The sequence below is a fragment of the Antechinus flavipes genome, chromosome 4, assembly GCF_016432865.1.
Source record: "Antechinus flavipes isolate AdamAnt ecotype Samford, QLD, Australia chromosome 4, AdamAnt_v2, whole genome shotgun sequence".
In the NCBI taxonomy this organism is placed as follows: Eukaryota; Metazoa; Chordata; class Mammalia; order Dasyuromorphia; family Dasyuridae; genus Antechinus; species Antechinus flavipes.
In genome coordinates, this window is record NC_067401.1 from 194851276 (window position 1) to 194867890 (window position 16615).

Consider the following 16615-nt stretch of genomic DNA (forward strand, 5'->3'; position numbering starts at 1 on the left):
ACAATAAAGATGATAGAGTAAAAGATTAAAACTGAAATTCAATTTGGGCAAAAATTTTATAGAAAGAGAAAGAGGAACATGAGATCAACAGGAGTCCAAAGAAAAGCAACTGGCAATTTATTTCACTCACTCATTTATTTATTTGCTAGGGCAATTGGGGTCAAGTGACTTGCCCAGGGTCACACAGCTAGAAGTGTTAAGGGTCTGAGACCAGATTTGAACCCAGGTCTTCCTGACTTCAGGACTGGTGCTCTATCCATTGTGCCACCTAACTGCCCCTACCTGGCAATTTATAATTCTCAGTCTAACCTAGTTTTATCAATTCCCCCCTTCTCCTCCTAACCTTTATTAAGACCTAAAAAAATCTTTTTAAATGAATAATCCTTTTCTGTATTCTTATCTATTCTGGGATCTACAATAAACATATGGATACCCAACCCTGGCTATAATCACTACTCACTTCAATTGTAGGGCTTAAAAACATCTTTTTGATTTTGAAATGATCTGATTTTTATCACCTATGATACTTACAAACTCTAAAAAATAACTAAAAATCAATGACTATTGGGCTGTTGAATGTATTCAAAGAGAGACTCACCTTCATCCCGAGTGTACTCTTCTCCTGAATGAGGTTCAAACAGATAGTCTCCCGTGGCTAATTCAAAAGCCTAAGAAAAAAGGATAGCAGCATATTAAAGCATCAAAGAAAAGAGGGGGAGAGAGAAGAAAGAAGACGAGAGAAGAGAGGAGATAAGAGAAGAGGAGGAGAAAACTGTGTTGCTTAATTCTATTTGGAACAGTTCTAAGCACTTTTGCTGGAAAATCCTGCAAATGCTTAAAAAAAAAAAAAAAAAAAAAGCCAAATCCAAAAAAGATCTCCTTTCACAAACCTGTATCTTGGTAAAATGGATGAAGAAAGAGCAAGAACTCTGTTAGCGCTAACATGTTATTCAATGCAAATACAAGGAGTAAATTACCATTAGACGGCTTTATGAGCTTCCCTTTTTGGATTAGAATCTTTGGCATGTGCTGCTGCTTCATTTTGGATGCTAAAGTCATTCTAATTTTCATGAGGCAGGTCGCTGTTTCCCAGAATTAAAAGTTTTTGCTTAAAAAAAAAAAATCCACCAATTTTTACCCACTATATATTCCCTCTAGACATTCAGTAATTAGCATGTCACAATTTTAGTTCCTGAAATGGTTTCATATTTCAGCACATAACCTCCAGGCAGCAAATTCCCTATTTCCTAATTTAAAAGAAAATTGCATCCCATACATAATCTTTGGGTTCTAGGCCGCCAACTCAATACCAAACCAATCTTTTTTTAAAAACAGACTTACCAGAAAAAGCAAAGTACCTGTCAGCACTAGAAATACTTTACAAACAATTTTAGTGTTGGAAAGGACTTCAAGATATCATTCTTGCCCTTGTAACCTCCACGAGGAACTACACTGAACCCAGCTAGACAGAAAACTAATGATTTCTTTAAGTCTGTAGGTAAAGAAACTCTGTAATTTCCTACATTAATATGTTCTACTTTAAAGACATTTGCCATGACTGCCTTTACTAATCACTACAGAAACAAAAAGTACAATATAAGATTGATTTTTCTACAAGCAAAGCCCAAATTTTAAAATATCAAAAAATTATAAGCCAAATGAATGGGGATTGCACTGGTATTGTTGGGTTTAGTTTCTTATTTTCAGTTTAATAAAAATACTTAACTGCCTTTATTCAGGGTTATCATTTTTGAAAATTAATATACATTTCCTTTGTTAAATCATACTACATTATTTCTTTTTTATTTCATCCATTCTTATACCAATGTCAGTGAGATTAACATTTTTTACAAATAGGATACCTGAAGCAAAAGATGACTAAAATGTTCATCATGTAATAGTGGCAGGTACTGGCAATGCCAAGTATAAAATTCAATACATCTGACTCCCAAAATCTAAGCAATCTAGCTTCTTTATCCTTTCTCAGCCAATATTTTCTTAAGGAAAAACTGATCCAGATGGCAACATGAAAAATTTTACTTGAAAATTCAAAACCAAGTTAACTAAAGCATCCAGGACCAGAAATTAACATGCAGAAGTCACATGGGATAGTATACATGTAGAAAAAGGGAAGTCTGATACTGCTTAGAAGGCAAACATAGCATGTTGTAAGCAACATGAATATGTGGTCAGAAAGTGCCATGCAGTGATTCCCAAAAAGAAAATAATGACTCCCCCACTAACTCCTTTTCTCTAAGATAACATGTCCAACAATTTTTATTAGTGGGTTGACTGTCTCACCTGGTAATTAGGAGGTAGTCTCAGATCTGTGAGTCACGGGGTAGAGTCTTTTAGGTTCCACCCTGATGCTTTATCCCTGGAGAGGGCTTCCCAAGTTGTAGATGTGCTCAATATACAAAACATGAGGGCCCTGATTTTGGTCTTAGATCTGACAATATTTAGGAAGGGCTGGAGTGCTGGACATGTTATCTTGGAAAAAGGAATTAACAGATGAATCAAATTTTCCTTTCTTCAACAATCCCTACCAGAGGGAAGTAAAGTTCCAGAGTAAGGCTGGAGGCTGGAAGGATAAAGTCTGTTTAAAAGAAGGAAAAAAGGAAGTTTAGTTTTCAACTACAAATGCAGAGCACTCTTTTCAAGAGGCATTTGAGGAGGAGAAATAGTTATTACTACTGGGTAAAACTAACAAAAAGGTTTCGTCTTGTTTACATTAATAATACAGTTAGCTCCATTCCAGAAGCTATTAAAAAAGTGAATGCAAAATCTAGCTTTAACCATATTAGAATCACTAATCATTCAAATTTGTTGAATAAAAACTTATCAATTAGAATATAAAAAAGGTACATACAATATGTTATATTTAAAAATTTATCTTATGTATGTTGACATAATTCAAATATCAAATAAATGGCTTGCAAACCATTACCACCTGGAATTACATATATTAGATATATTAAGGGTGGTCCTTTGGAATCTCCTAACAATTTGGAATTCTTCTAGGAGAGATCAGAGAAACAGATTTTTTGATATTGCAATGAGGCAGCAGGAAGAAGATGGAAAATCAGTACATTTTTCTAGGTTTGGTGAAATGAAAGAAAGAAAAAAGGAAGCTAAAAAGATGAGGAGCTGTTCTTTTCTTCTATATGTCTCCTCTTTTAGTTAATCCAGCAGTTCAGCTGGATTACAGACTTGTGAGAACACAGACAATGCTAGTACTTCCCCTCCCCTCAGCTCCCCAGTCGTGAGTCAAGTATTCCTTAGTTCTGGAAATTAACTTCAAACTACTAATATTTGTCAGTATAAATATTGCAACTGAGGTGAAATGGGGGGAAAAATCCATGATCAGAGATTTTTTTGAGAACTGTTCGAGATGAAAAAGGGAACACAAAGAGACTAGGAATGAGGAATAATTAGATGAGAAAAGGGAGTGTTTTGTACCTGAAGTTTCAATTTATTCAATCCTTGTCTCAGGAGGTGAAGGAAGGCTGTTGAGATTATGAAGTAAAAATACTTGTGAAGAGTGGCATGTGATTGGAGATCTAAGATTCCATTTCCTAAAGATGCCAAGAGGCCAGAACCCAGACAGATTCTTCAACTCCCAAGCTACTTTTTCAGCTGAATGCTTCCCATATCCATATCACAATTATTGTCCCTGTAAGCACACCTAGACTCAGGACCAAGAATAGATACCATTCTTCTCCCTTGCCCACCCTCAGTCCATAGCACAAGATAGCTGCTTCTGCTTCTCTACTGAGAGGTATGCTAAAAGACTCCATTACACATCTACTCTCAATGAGAACCAATTATGCTACTTGACCCTCCTTACTGAAAGATTAACTAGACCCAGGGAAAACTAAACAATAAAAAGACAGACTTGATAAAAAGAAGAAACTTGTGAAAGTATCTGGTATGTAGTATGGTACGTGGTAAAACTGTATCTCACCATTTGATTATTGTTAAGAGAATCATTTTACAAATGTCATTTTTTAAGAACTTCAGAGAACAATTATAGCAATGTTTTTAGGAGAAACATTTTTTTGGAGAACTTTAGGAGCTATAGCAGAAAGGCACAGATTGGAGCTAAATGTAATATTATGTAGTTATTAAGTTTCAGAGCCCTTTCTCTCATATAGATCAGCACTGGTTCCTTCCCATCTTATTGTGGGTACTAATAGTGAGAGAAATAATTTGGGAAAGAACAGCCTTTTGAGTTTGACAGGTCTGTTTGGAAAAAATGATCAGTAGGGATTTCATTACAGAATCAAGCATACTGATACAGGGAAACACTAGCAAAAGGAGATGCTGACAAAATTTTTATATTCACTTCTCTAATTGGCTGAAGAACTTGTAAATAGAGTGCTTTCTTCAATGTCCTCTGGCTACTGAGGAGTGCAGCTCTATTAACAGAACCTGACACAAGTGTTAACAATTAAGGTTGTAGATATATTAGATATATTAAAGAGGAAAGAGAATGTAGCGGTATGAAAGAACAAGCTCAAAAGAAACTAATCAGAAAAAAGTTCTGTTTTATTTGCAAGTAAAGTTTGTTTCACCTATCCTGTGCATGTTGCCCCAATGGTTAGCAATTCAGGGAAAAGTCTGATTTATGTGGGTAAATAAATCACATAAAGAGCTCTACTTTTTTCAGACTCAATCCTTAAGTTATATCCCAATGGCTTTTTAACTCTTCTTTCCTTTTGCTTCATTGTCATTAAAAGAGTTTTTTGGGGGAGTGGATGAGTGGTGCTGGTAGATAGCTCTGTAAGAAAGTCTCTTGGTTGGCTATGATGACTACAACCTCAGTTAATTAATTCATGTTGTTCTTTTAGAACATACTCTTCCCAATTCCCTAAGATGTAAATAAGATCAAAGCAGATAACCCAGCAACACTGCTTAGGTGAGACCTGAAGTGGCCCTGCTGGGCAGTCAATCAAGAAGCATGGATTAGTATTCAAAGCAAATGATCAATAGTTTCCTGTAGCTTTTTTTTTTTTTAAAGACTTCTTGAATCAATGCATTTTCTATGCATTTTCTAACTACCTAGAATAATTCCCTAATCTTCAACAACTGTTATAGTATGGCTGTAAGAAGTTAGGAGTAATTTTCACATTAGAGATGAACTAGATTTTACTCTTCATTCCAAACTGTACTAAATCAATAGTAAAATGATAGATGACTTTGGGTACAAAAAGTCATGATGTAACTCAAATTAAGCATTCCATCAATCTGGACTACATAAAGATCATTTTTATCTTCTGCCTTGGTTCTAGGACTTAACAAACAGTATAAGCAGTAAAATAATTTGTTGGAGGCATCCAATTGTTATGCCATCAAAAGAAATTTGTGCCCCAGAAATAGAAAAAAGGCTGTTTTCATGTTCTGATAAGTAAAAGAAATCAGTCAACAGTAAAAGATGTTATATTTTTGAAGAGTATTTATAAGCTATCTGAAATGGATAAAATTCAGTACTCTCAAGAGAATAAAAGTAGCATCACTGAAAACTAAGATATTGAAGTATTTGCACAAAAGGCAACCATTGGGAAAAGGGACAAATTAGTCTAAATTCTCAAAAACAACACCTTACAGGAAAATTTGAGCAGGAGAAAAATAAAGTTTGTGATTTCATCCCAAAATTCTGAAACCGTATTAGGGATAGAATCTTGAAACGTCATCCCTAAACTCTGACATCATTTTGTGAATATAAGATTGTATTCCAAGACAGTCATTCATATTCAAATCATGATTCTGTCCATTTCCAGAGAAATTATTTGCCCATAACCCTGATTTGTTGAAGGTGCTGTTATCACAAAAAAGCAATATAGCTAGCTTGTCTCCTTTAGAGGGGCTGAAGGTGTTGGGCTGATGACAGCAACAAACAACAATGAAAATGATTTGTAGCTTTAGTACCACACAGAAGTGCCGAGAAATTACTTCATACATTTAGAAAAAAATAGTAAAATTTATCTGAAGATATTTGGAAAATGCATTGCAAATCTAAAAGTATGACAAAAATACTAGCTAGAGATTACAAAAAGAAAAAAAGGAAAAATACATAAATGGATAAAATAGAAAGTAGAAGGGATGGGGTGGGGGAGAAAGAGGGGAAGTTATCAGATCCCAAAAGTTTTCTACAAATCAAGAATCACTAATCCTGAAAGGCAGAGTGGCAGGATAAACAGAATTGGCCTTAGAATCACAAAGCCCTTATATCCCAAAGAAATACTAAAGAAGGAAAAGGGACCTGTATGTGCTAAAATGTTTGTGGCAGCCCTGTTTGTAGTGGCTAGAAACTGGAAATTGAATGGATGCCCATCATTTGGAGAATGGCTGGGTAAATTGTGGTATATGAATGTTATGGAATATTATTGTTCTGTAAGAAATGACCAGCAGGATGAATACAGAGAGGCTTGGAGAGACTTACATGAACTGATGTTAAGTGAAATGAGCAGAACTAGGAGATCACTTTACACTTCGACAACGATATTGTATGAGGATGTATTCTGATGGAAGTGGATTTCTTTGACAAAGACTCAATTTCAATTGATAAATGATGGACAGAAGCAGCTACACCCAAAGAAAGAACACTGGGAAACAAATGTGAAGTATTTGCATTTTTTTGTTTTTCTTTCCGAGTTGTTTTTATCTTCTGAATCCAATTCTCCCTGTGCAATAAGAGAACTGTTCGGTTCTGGAAACATATATTGTATCTAGGATACACTGCAACATATTTAACATATATAGGACTGCTTGCCATCTAGGGGACAGGGTGGAGGGAGGGAGGAGAAAAATCGGAACAGAAGCGAGTGCAAGGGATAATGTTGTAAAAAAATTACCCTGGCATGGATTCTGTCAATATAAAGTTATTATTTAAAAAAAAAAAAAAAAAAAAAAAAAAAGAATCACAAAGCCCTAAGTTCAAGTCCTGCCTTGAACCCATCTTGCACAAGTCCCTTAAACTCTTAGTGCCCAAGGCAATTCTCATCTAATATTATTTTGAAAACAAAGCAAAAATATAAAGTTAACAGGCTATGCAAGTGAGATATAGAAGTAATCAGCCATGGAAGCCTACTTTTTCATAATCTCAAAACACAAACATCTAGCCCAAAGACGGAAAATTGGAGATATATCTTGACAGGTCTCGAATAAAATTCCACACCATATGCTACAATAACAAGATTTAAATGTAACATATCACCAAAAAATTAAAAGATAGATAGTATCTTAGACAACCATGACTAGTGGAAGAATTCTTAAACAAACAAAAATAAGGACAGGTGATCCTTAATGATTAATAGACAATTATGACTAAAAAAGATTTTCCATAAAATAGCAAAATTTAGTTGGAATTAGAATGGTAAACAGTGAAATGGGAAAATTTTTTGTAGCAAATTCCTGATAAAGGTCTGATAACTTAAGTATAAAGATAATTAATACAAATAAACAAGAACAAGAGTCATTCTCCAATAGCTAAGTGTAGAAAAAGACATAAACTAAGGCAGCTATATGGCTCAGTGCATAAAGCACCAAAGCACCAACCCTGGATTCAGGAGAACCTGAGCTCAAATCCAACCTCCAGACACATTTAACAATTATTAGCTCAAGTCACTAAACCCCAAATGCCTTGCGCTTCCCCCCACCATTTATATATATGAAAAAGGGTGTATTTTTTAGAATACAATTTTAAAAATTACCATGAAAGAATGCACCAATTCACTAAAAAGGAAAATGCAAACAAATAAAAGTTTCAACTCCTACAGAAAAAAGATAAAACAAAGAACAAGAATAGTAAATGTAGGGCTGTGGCAAAACAGACATATTAATATAATGTTGGTAGAAGTATCACTCTGGTTCAACAATTCTGGAAAGAATTTGAACTATACCCCTAAAATCACAAACTATGCAAATTCCTCGATTCAGCAATATCATTACTAGGCACATATACACACACACACACACACACACACACACACACATATACATACATACATATATATATACACATATATATATATAAAAATATAAATCACATTATAAACAGAAAGAAAATTTATAACAGCACTTCCTGTGGTGACAGAGCAAAGAACTTTTGTGGGAAACAGTGGGTGTTCACTGAATGAGATGAAAGTTTTATTGTACTGTAAGAAATATTTAACAGTTAAGTAAGCAGAACAAGATGATTATATGGGAGAACCACTATATGTAAAGGAAAACAACAAAACTGTCAATGATGCAATGCCCAATAGTGATTTCAGAGGACTAAAACTAAAACCAAAACATACTAAAACATGGGATGTTTATAGGAATAAGAATTTAATTGTCAATCACGATCAATATGATTTGTTTCACATGAATACTAAAAGGTAGCTACAATTTTCTAACTGAAAATGTTAAGAGAAATCATAGGGAAGTGTGTCAGTGATGAAAACTGGAGAAGAAGCCAATGTCCACTCTGATGTCCAAGTTCAGAGTGTTCATTTGCACAGTTCTTTGACCACACTTGCAATTGCAAAACTTCAGTTTTAAAGTGAGAGTTGAGATAGTATGGAATATGTCAGGAAATAAAAATATGAAGCTTCAATCTAGGAACCATTTACAGATACCCATACAGTACAACTCAATATGACCATTAAATGGATTGTTTGCCAGGTAAGCATAGTAGCAATTTGTGGTACCCATACAATGAATGAACAGATTTCTTAGTTGTGAATGGCAAAAAGCATTTGGCATGTTTTACATCAAAGGGCTTCAGGGTTAGAACTTGAGCTGCACAGTATGCATCAGCTTCCAATGACATCCAAGGACAATGTAATGCAATAACATTAGGGAATGTGAGCTAAGATAGCTGCCTTCCAGCCACAATTCAGCATTCCCTAGGAGGGGCACTAGGCTCAGTCAAATTTAATTACGTTTTCAAAGACTTTTTGTTATTGCTACTCAAATGTTCAATGACATATTTGTCACTGTTACCACTTCAATTTTAAGTGACAAAGTACAACACTAGCAAGAGCTTTTAAGGATGTTTTATTGATCACTATCTTTCTGAAGAGATTGAATCTAGGTCTGATTCTGAGCAATTAGGATGAATAGATGGAGAAACAAAAATTAAACTCAAGAGAAACTCATATAGGAGGGAAACCCTAAGCACACCATCCTCTTAGATAAAGGTCATCTTTGTGAAAAATATGGATTAGATAATAGTATATATAATTAAATATATTGAATTGAGAAGGAGCTGAATAACTGGAACCAGAGAATTAAGAACTCTTGAATGTGGGGCCCTACTGATCCTTCTTCAGCCTTAAAATTTATTAGTTAGTTTACTGGAGACATATATTACTAACTTAACTGATCTGAAGATGGCATGTAACTTAAGAGGAATAGCTAGTACTCTAGAGGATCCAAATTTTCCAAATATTGGTTGAAATATGTGAAATGAAAAATGTTAACAAGTATAAGAATTAAGTCCTATTTCCTCTTGTCTAGACAATATTTCTAGTAAATACATCCTAAAGAGTGTGTTAGCTGTTTTGGCTCTCATCACTTTATTTTGCTGATCATCTGGGGCACTACAACCACACATTTTTCAGTATTAATTCAGGCACTAGACTTTAGGGAAGACACTGATAAGCTCGAATATGTCCAAAAGAGGGTGATCAGAATGTCCTCAAAATCAAGGACGCATCAAAGGAATTAGAGGTGTTCAATCTAGAAAAAATTAAAAGATGACACAATAACTATCTTCAAATATTTGAAATACTCTCATCTCAAAGTAGTAGAATTATTTTATTTGGCTCCAGTGGGCAGAAACACATTAAATGACAAAAAAAAAAAAAAAAAAAAAAAAAAGTATCAAATTTAAGCATGATACAAGAAAAAAAAAAATTTCCCTAACAATTAGAGGTATCTTAACTAAGATTCAGAGTGGATACAGTGATTTGCCCAGGGTCAATCAACTAGTCTGAGATGTAGGATTTGAACCCATGTGCACTTGGGCATATAATACTGACGAGAAGGGTCACATTGTTAGAGCAGGACAGAGGAGGACAAAGTACATTATCATCTGGAATTTTGAGACAAAGATAAGGACAGCAGGGCATTCAAGTTGAATTTTCTTCAGTAAAAGACAAGAGATGGCACTGTGGGAAGTTTGAAAAAGAAAAGAAGGTCTGAAAACAGATTTTGTGAGAGGATGGGCAATCAACTGGGGAATACTGCCTTGTTATATACACATTTAAGACCCAAGTGAAGATGGATAACATGAATTTATAGTGTACCCAATTCAGCATAGCTGTGTCCCTTCCTTGATCTTCTTTTAGAAGCATGTAAATAGGAATGCAAGTATCAGGTAATGGGAGTAATCTAATGCTCATATTTGGCTAGGGATGAACAAAGAGGACAAAGGATTCAAGAATATAGAGCAGAGTTGAAATACTGAACTATAGGGTCAAGATTTAAAAAAAGATTTAAAGTTGAATAGGAGGAATGATATCGACTCTCTTTTCTGCAAAGTTCAGGTCTCTAAAATTTTATTTATTCATTGTAGAAAGGAACAAATTAGAGGGGAAGAGCTCCTTAATATGGCTACCAAGGACAAATTAAGAGACAAAGGAAAATTTGTTTTAGGAGCACAATAATGAAAAGTTCAGTTTTTCCAAAATGAACAAAATGGTTTGATGCAATACCTCTCACACTTTGGTGAAATAAATAATTCACATCACATAATTTAGTAGAATTTGAAAACATTTTAAAATTTTTACTCTATTTACCATTTTTCTTTGTGTCTTAGGAACTCAGTTCTGTCAACAATACTTTAAATCTGACTAAGAATTATACCTAAGCAATTGAATACTCCTAAGGGTTGATCATATTAATGCTATGATTCTTAACTATACTCATGGATGCAACTTTACAAAGAACTCTTACTAATTTCTTGGCAGGCAGTTTAGGAAGGTGTAAACTTTTGTAAGGACTTCCAGAACAAAGAATTGGAAATAGAAAGCATTTGAACCAAATCTTGAAATCACATCTCCCACACTGCAACTGATGTTTATTTGGTTCTTTCATTTATTGGGAACTTGGAAGGCAAAAAATGGCACAACAGATGTTTCTGAACAGCTTTTAGATCCAAGCGAAAACGACTAACTGATGGGACTTCCAGTGTCAGCAGTTGCATAAACCACCAAATCCTTATTGATTTTTTTGCCATTCTATAGCAAAATATACAGCCAAATAGAGAACCCAAGGAACAGCAAAACTTACCATACATGCTGTGCTCCAGATATCAGCAGGAGTATTATAACCAGATCCTATTAGAACTTCTAGGGATCGATACTGCCTTGTCTGAATATCTTCAGTGAAATGTTTGTGCTGAGGTAAATGAAGCAAACAGGAGAAAATGACTTAAAATTCATTTAATTCTTAGAAAGTGATGTGTGAATCATATAACAGTTTTAAAAACTTTTCAAATAAAGTTTTACATAAGTATAAGCTGGGAGAAACTGTATCATTTTAAGCATGAGGAATATGAACCCCTAAAATGTTTAAGTATTTTACCTAGTATCACACAAATAACAAGAAGCAGATTTGCTAGCTCCAATTCCAAGTCTCTTTCTACTGTATCATGCTAACTATTCCCATTTCTTAAATTACACATTGGTTTTCATTAGTTCTTAACAGAATTTTCTTTTAGAAGTGGCTAAATATGTTGCTTTTTTTTTTTTTTAAAGAAAACTAAATGTTATCTCCCAAGAATTAAAAAAAAAAAAAAAAAAAGACAATGTTAGATTCCTCAAATACTTGACACATAAAAACCCAAGATCTTAAAATACTATTGAAATCAATGGCAATAATATGCTAAAAATATATAGGTGCTGAAGAAATTAAAATAAGGATTTAATTAGTATGCGTCCAAGTGAGGAAAAGCACGTAAGTAAAAAGACTGCCTTGACTTGAGCCTTCAAGGAGGTGTAGAATTAACAAGTGCTGAGAAAGGTTGCAGGTTACAAAATGAGTAAAGATCTGGAGATAGAATCAAGAAGGGCTCATATTGGAGAAGAGAAAAAGAAGATAAGATGAAAGAAACTGAATGCCAGGCTGAGGACTTTCAATTTGATTTTATAACCGATAAAGAGCTGTCTCAACTCTTGTTCAATGAAAACAGTGCTATGTAACAAGTTTAATATGACAGCTGTGTTGACAAGAATGCTAGCTAGAAAGATTTTGAAGCAATATAGGCTAGGGGTGTGATGATAAAGAACTGAACTAAAATAGTGATCAAAGAATCACAAATAAAAGAATTATAGCATCAATTCAATAGAGATATATAGACACTAACAATCCACTGGGTACAAATGGTGTGAGGCAGGGGAGGGGGAGGAAAGAAATATGGGGGCAAAGAAAAGGAACAAACCTAAAACAAAAAAGGCATCAGAATATCAGAATTTATAACCCTAGGGGGTTATGAGAATGGTGGCAATCACCAACAGAATGATTGGGAATAGCTTATCTTAGTAGATCAATGTTTTTGACATACTAGTTTTGAGGTGATGGTAGAACATACAATTAGAGATATAATAGGTGACTAGTTGGTTATTATTCTTCATTCTTGAAGAGGACCAAAATAATATCACTATGTTAAAAGCTGAGTTAGCGTGGCCAACTATGACTGATCAGACTAATGAGTTTGGTATGCTCTGCCACAGGTCAGACACAGTCCCTATGAACAATTGGGGTGGCTCCTCTATTAAAATCTCATATTTCCTCTGAACTAATTCAATTCTGCTTTGCTTATAAAGTCCAGCACCTTCTCTAATGAGGCACATTTTGCTGGGCGATCCTGTGTCAGTGTTCCTCATGTCATACGATCAATTCCAAAGTTCTTGAGAACTTTTGTATCCTTGTATCACTTTTTCTTATCACCTTGTGAGTGCTTGTCTTGTGTGAATTTTCCATAAAACAGTCTTTCTGGCAAGTATACATTTGGCATTTGAACATTGTAGCTTGCTCAAGAGAGTTATGTTCTTTACCGCAGAATTGGAATGCTTGGTAGTTTAGGTTCAAGAAAGGACCTCAGTGACTGCTATTTTATTCTGCCAAATGATCTTCAGACAATTCAAATGAAATTCAATTCAGTTTCCTGGCATGGCTCTATAAGACCTTCAGTTACTTGATAGTCAGTTTGATATCTCTCCTCTCCCACACTTTCCTTTGGGGCCTCCTAACAATGAGCTAGTTCTGGCAATGCACATGTCAATCTCATTATCAATGTGGACATCACTGGTAGTATACTGCCAAAGCAGGTGAATTTATCCACAGCACTCAAAACTTCACCATTTGGAAGTGGATTTCTTTGACAAAGAGACCTAACTCCATTTCAATTGATAAATGATGGACAGAAGCAGCTACACCCAAAGAAAGAACACTGGGAAATGAATGTAAACTATTTGCATTTTTATTTTTCTTCCCGGGTTATTTTTACCTTCTGAATCCAATTCTCCCTGTGCAACAAGAGAACTGTTCGGTTCTGCAAACATATATTGTATCTAGGATATACTGCAACATATCTAACATATATAGGACTGCTTGCCATCTAGGGGAGAGGGTGGAGGGAGGGAGGGGAAAAATCGAAACAGAAGCGAGTGCAAGGGATAATGTTGTTAAAAAAATTACCTTGGCATGGGTTTTGTCAATAAAAAGTTATTATTATTAAAAAAAAAAAAGTCACCATGTGCTATAAGTGGTCCCACAATTGGTTTCACATATGGATAGTGTGGTGCTAGTTGATAAAGTACCTATATTTTCTTGGTGTTAACTGTTAGTCCAAAATTAGCACAAGCAGCAGAGAACTGATCCATACTTTTTTTTTTTACTTGTAGCCTTTTCAAGTTGAAGAATTTACCATCAATGTGGTAGCTGACTTTGATTCCATGTTTGTCCTTATTGAAAGCATTTGACAACATGGCTGAAACCATCATGCTAAAAAGATGAGAGGAGCAATCACATAGCCTTATTTTACTCCACTAGTTATTGGAAAAGCTGGAGAACATTGTCTATTATCCAAAACCCGGCAAGCACGCTATAGTGAAATTGATGTATTACACCAATCTGGTGTAGTACTTCTCTGGGCAACCAAATTTTGACAATTTTCCATAGTTCTTGTGACTGACAAGAATATCAAAGGCTTTGCACTTAGATCTACAAAAATTGTTCTGCTCCTGGCATTTCTCAAGTAAGCACCAGGTACACTAAAGAGATAAGAGCTCAAGATGAAAACTTGGGCAGAAAGTCTTGAAAAGTAGATGTGTACTTCAAGTAAGATGTTTAGGAGCAATGGGCCAGGATAAAATAGTTTTACTTTAAAAAACAAACCAAAAAACCCCAAGTTACCAAAATTTGATAAACTAGTTTCTAAGCTCTTTCCTTAGTGCATTTCTGTACTGCCTACTGTATTTCAACTTCTCAAATACTTTTCTACTAAGTTTTTTACTATGTTAAATTGTAAGCAACTGCTTTAAAAAATCAATTATTCTGAGGTAGCTAGATGGCACAGTAGATAGAGAACACTGGCCCTGGAATCAGGAAGAAGCCCTAATGTTCAGGGAGAAAAAAAGCTTCTCGTAGGAAGCGCTAAGCACCTAAGCTGAGCTTTGAAGGGAGCTAGGGATTCTAAGAGAGGGGAACACTGTGGACAGAAGAAAGGAGACAAAATATCACATAGAGAGAAAAAATAGCAAAGAGGATCATTTGGGTGAAACTTAAGGAGATAAGGTGAATGTTTTTTCTGGAAAGATCCAAAAACAGAATGAAGGGCTTTAAATGTCAAACAAAAGAATTTGTTATTTAAGACTAGAGGCAAGAGGAAACCACTGAAAATGCTTGATCAGGATGTAAAGTTGCCAGAATCTGTACTCAGGAATCACCATTTGGCAGCTGAGTGGAAAATAAGAGAAGAGAGGCTGACTAACTACAGAGACACTAAGTAGTGAGAAGGCTATTTCAAGTAAGAAGTGAGGAGGGTACACAGTGTGGTTGTGGTATGAAAAGGCGGGATGGATGTGAAAGATTCACCAAGGCAACCTCTATCAGATTTAGCAACAGACTGCATATGGAAGATGAATGAAATTATAAAGTAAAAAAATGACTCTAAAGTAATGAATCTAAGTCAAAAGTTCTCTCCACCCCCTCCTCCAGACTGAAAAGAGGGAGTAAAGGAAGAAAATGGATGCTTTTTGGGGAGGAGAGAGAAAGAGGAGGTTAAGTGAGAATGAAGGGAATGGAGGAGAGATCCATTTTGTGTGTGTGACTCACAGAGGATTGTAAAGAGAGAACCTGAGTTTATGAGAAGACTGGAGTCAATTTTCTTGGAAAAGATAAGGGGGTTCTCAGGAGGCAGCATATAAAACTCACCACCCAGCATGCATTTCCGAGATCAGCAATCTTCACTTTGAGTTTTTCTGCATTTTTGGGCTCAAGAGGATTAAGAAGAAAATTCCCAGCAGAAGATTTTCCTGAAGACAATATATACAAGTTAACAAGAACAATAATTATCAATCTAGAAACAATATCATCTTGTCAAAAAGTTCTCACCAAGACAACAAAGCCCCTGATTGATAACTTTGATATCTAACACAGAACTGGAAACTCCTCTGGATCCTGAGCTCAACATTTTTACTTTGAAAGTAACTACCACACCCACCAATTATTCATTGGGGTCTATCTTTCCCTGAATGACATTTTATTATCAATGAAAAAACATCCCCTTTCTGTAGCCCCCTTCAGAGATCATGCTGGTGGAAGGTGAAAACCCCTGAAATTGATAGCTGGCTGCTTACACACTGCAACTGGCTCTGCAACTTCTGTGTTCACCTCTGGGAGACAGCACAGGTGGTTATGCTTCAGCTCCAGCAGGAACAACAAATGTTGTCGTTAAAGGAAAAAAAAGTGTTTTTTACACTCTTTGGGCTACCTTGGGTACCTTTGTTATCCAACGGTCCATTATTTTCGTTTTCATCTTCAGAGGGTATCTCTGCTCGGATGCTCTCTTGCAGCTGGCTGATCTCCTGTTCATTGAAAGATTGCTCTACTGAGTGATCATCACTTGAAGATGGTTGATATAGCATGGTTTCTGATACCCCAGAAGTTAAAGCTGTACAAGAGTCTGTTTTTTCTTGAGATATACAGCTCTTGCCATTTTGGGAACCTGGGAAGGTAACTTCCTCTTTCAAAGGTTGGGTGTCACAGTCATTGGCATTGTGATGATCTTCCTTAAGCTTCACTGACTCCACATTATTGCCTTCAATATAATTAGTTATTTCAATTACTCCATTGCAATTGATTTCTGATGAAATATTCTGAGTATTGCCTTCCATTAAAAGAGTCTGCTCAAGGACAATGACATTTTCCTCCTCTAGGAAACAAACCACAAACACAAAAAACATGAGAGAAAATTATGTTTAGAAATAAGAATATTAAAAACTATTTGTAATACCAATAGTCTGATCAGAAAATATGTGTGAACTTAAATTCCCTTCATCAAAGGAAAAGGGTCATCATTATCCATATCAATCAGTTATCTAGACCAGAAATTCTCAAAGTA

The 16615-nt window shown here is 35.3% G+C and overlaps 1 protein-coding gene across 7 annotated transcripts in view; it reads right to left on the reverse strand.

Moving 5' to 3' along the window:
* The window catches only part of SRPK1 (SRSF protein kinase 1), a 79655-nt gene that overhangs the window by 8459 nt on the left and 54581 nt on the right, over positions 1-16615 (reverse strand). For 4 of the 7 annotated variants that reach the window (XM_051996494.1, XM_051996491.1, XM_051996492.1 and 1 more), the window contains exons 11-14: positions 15986-16426; positions 15427-15527; positions 11281-11388; positions 599-668 (exon numbers count right to left, since the gene is read on the reverse strand). In XM_051996494.1, the coding sequence (XP_051852454.1) occupies positions 599-668; positions 11281-11388; positions 15427-15527; positions 15986-16426 (720 nt within the window). Of the gene's footprint in view, positions 1-598; positions 669-2301; positions 2597-11280; positions 11389-15426; positions 15528-15985; positions 16427-16615 lie in introns of those variants that run through there. The other 3 variants (XM_051996493.1, XM_051996490.1, XR_007953481.1) reach the window with 2 other exon arrangements.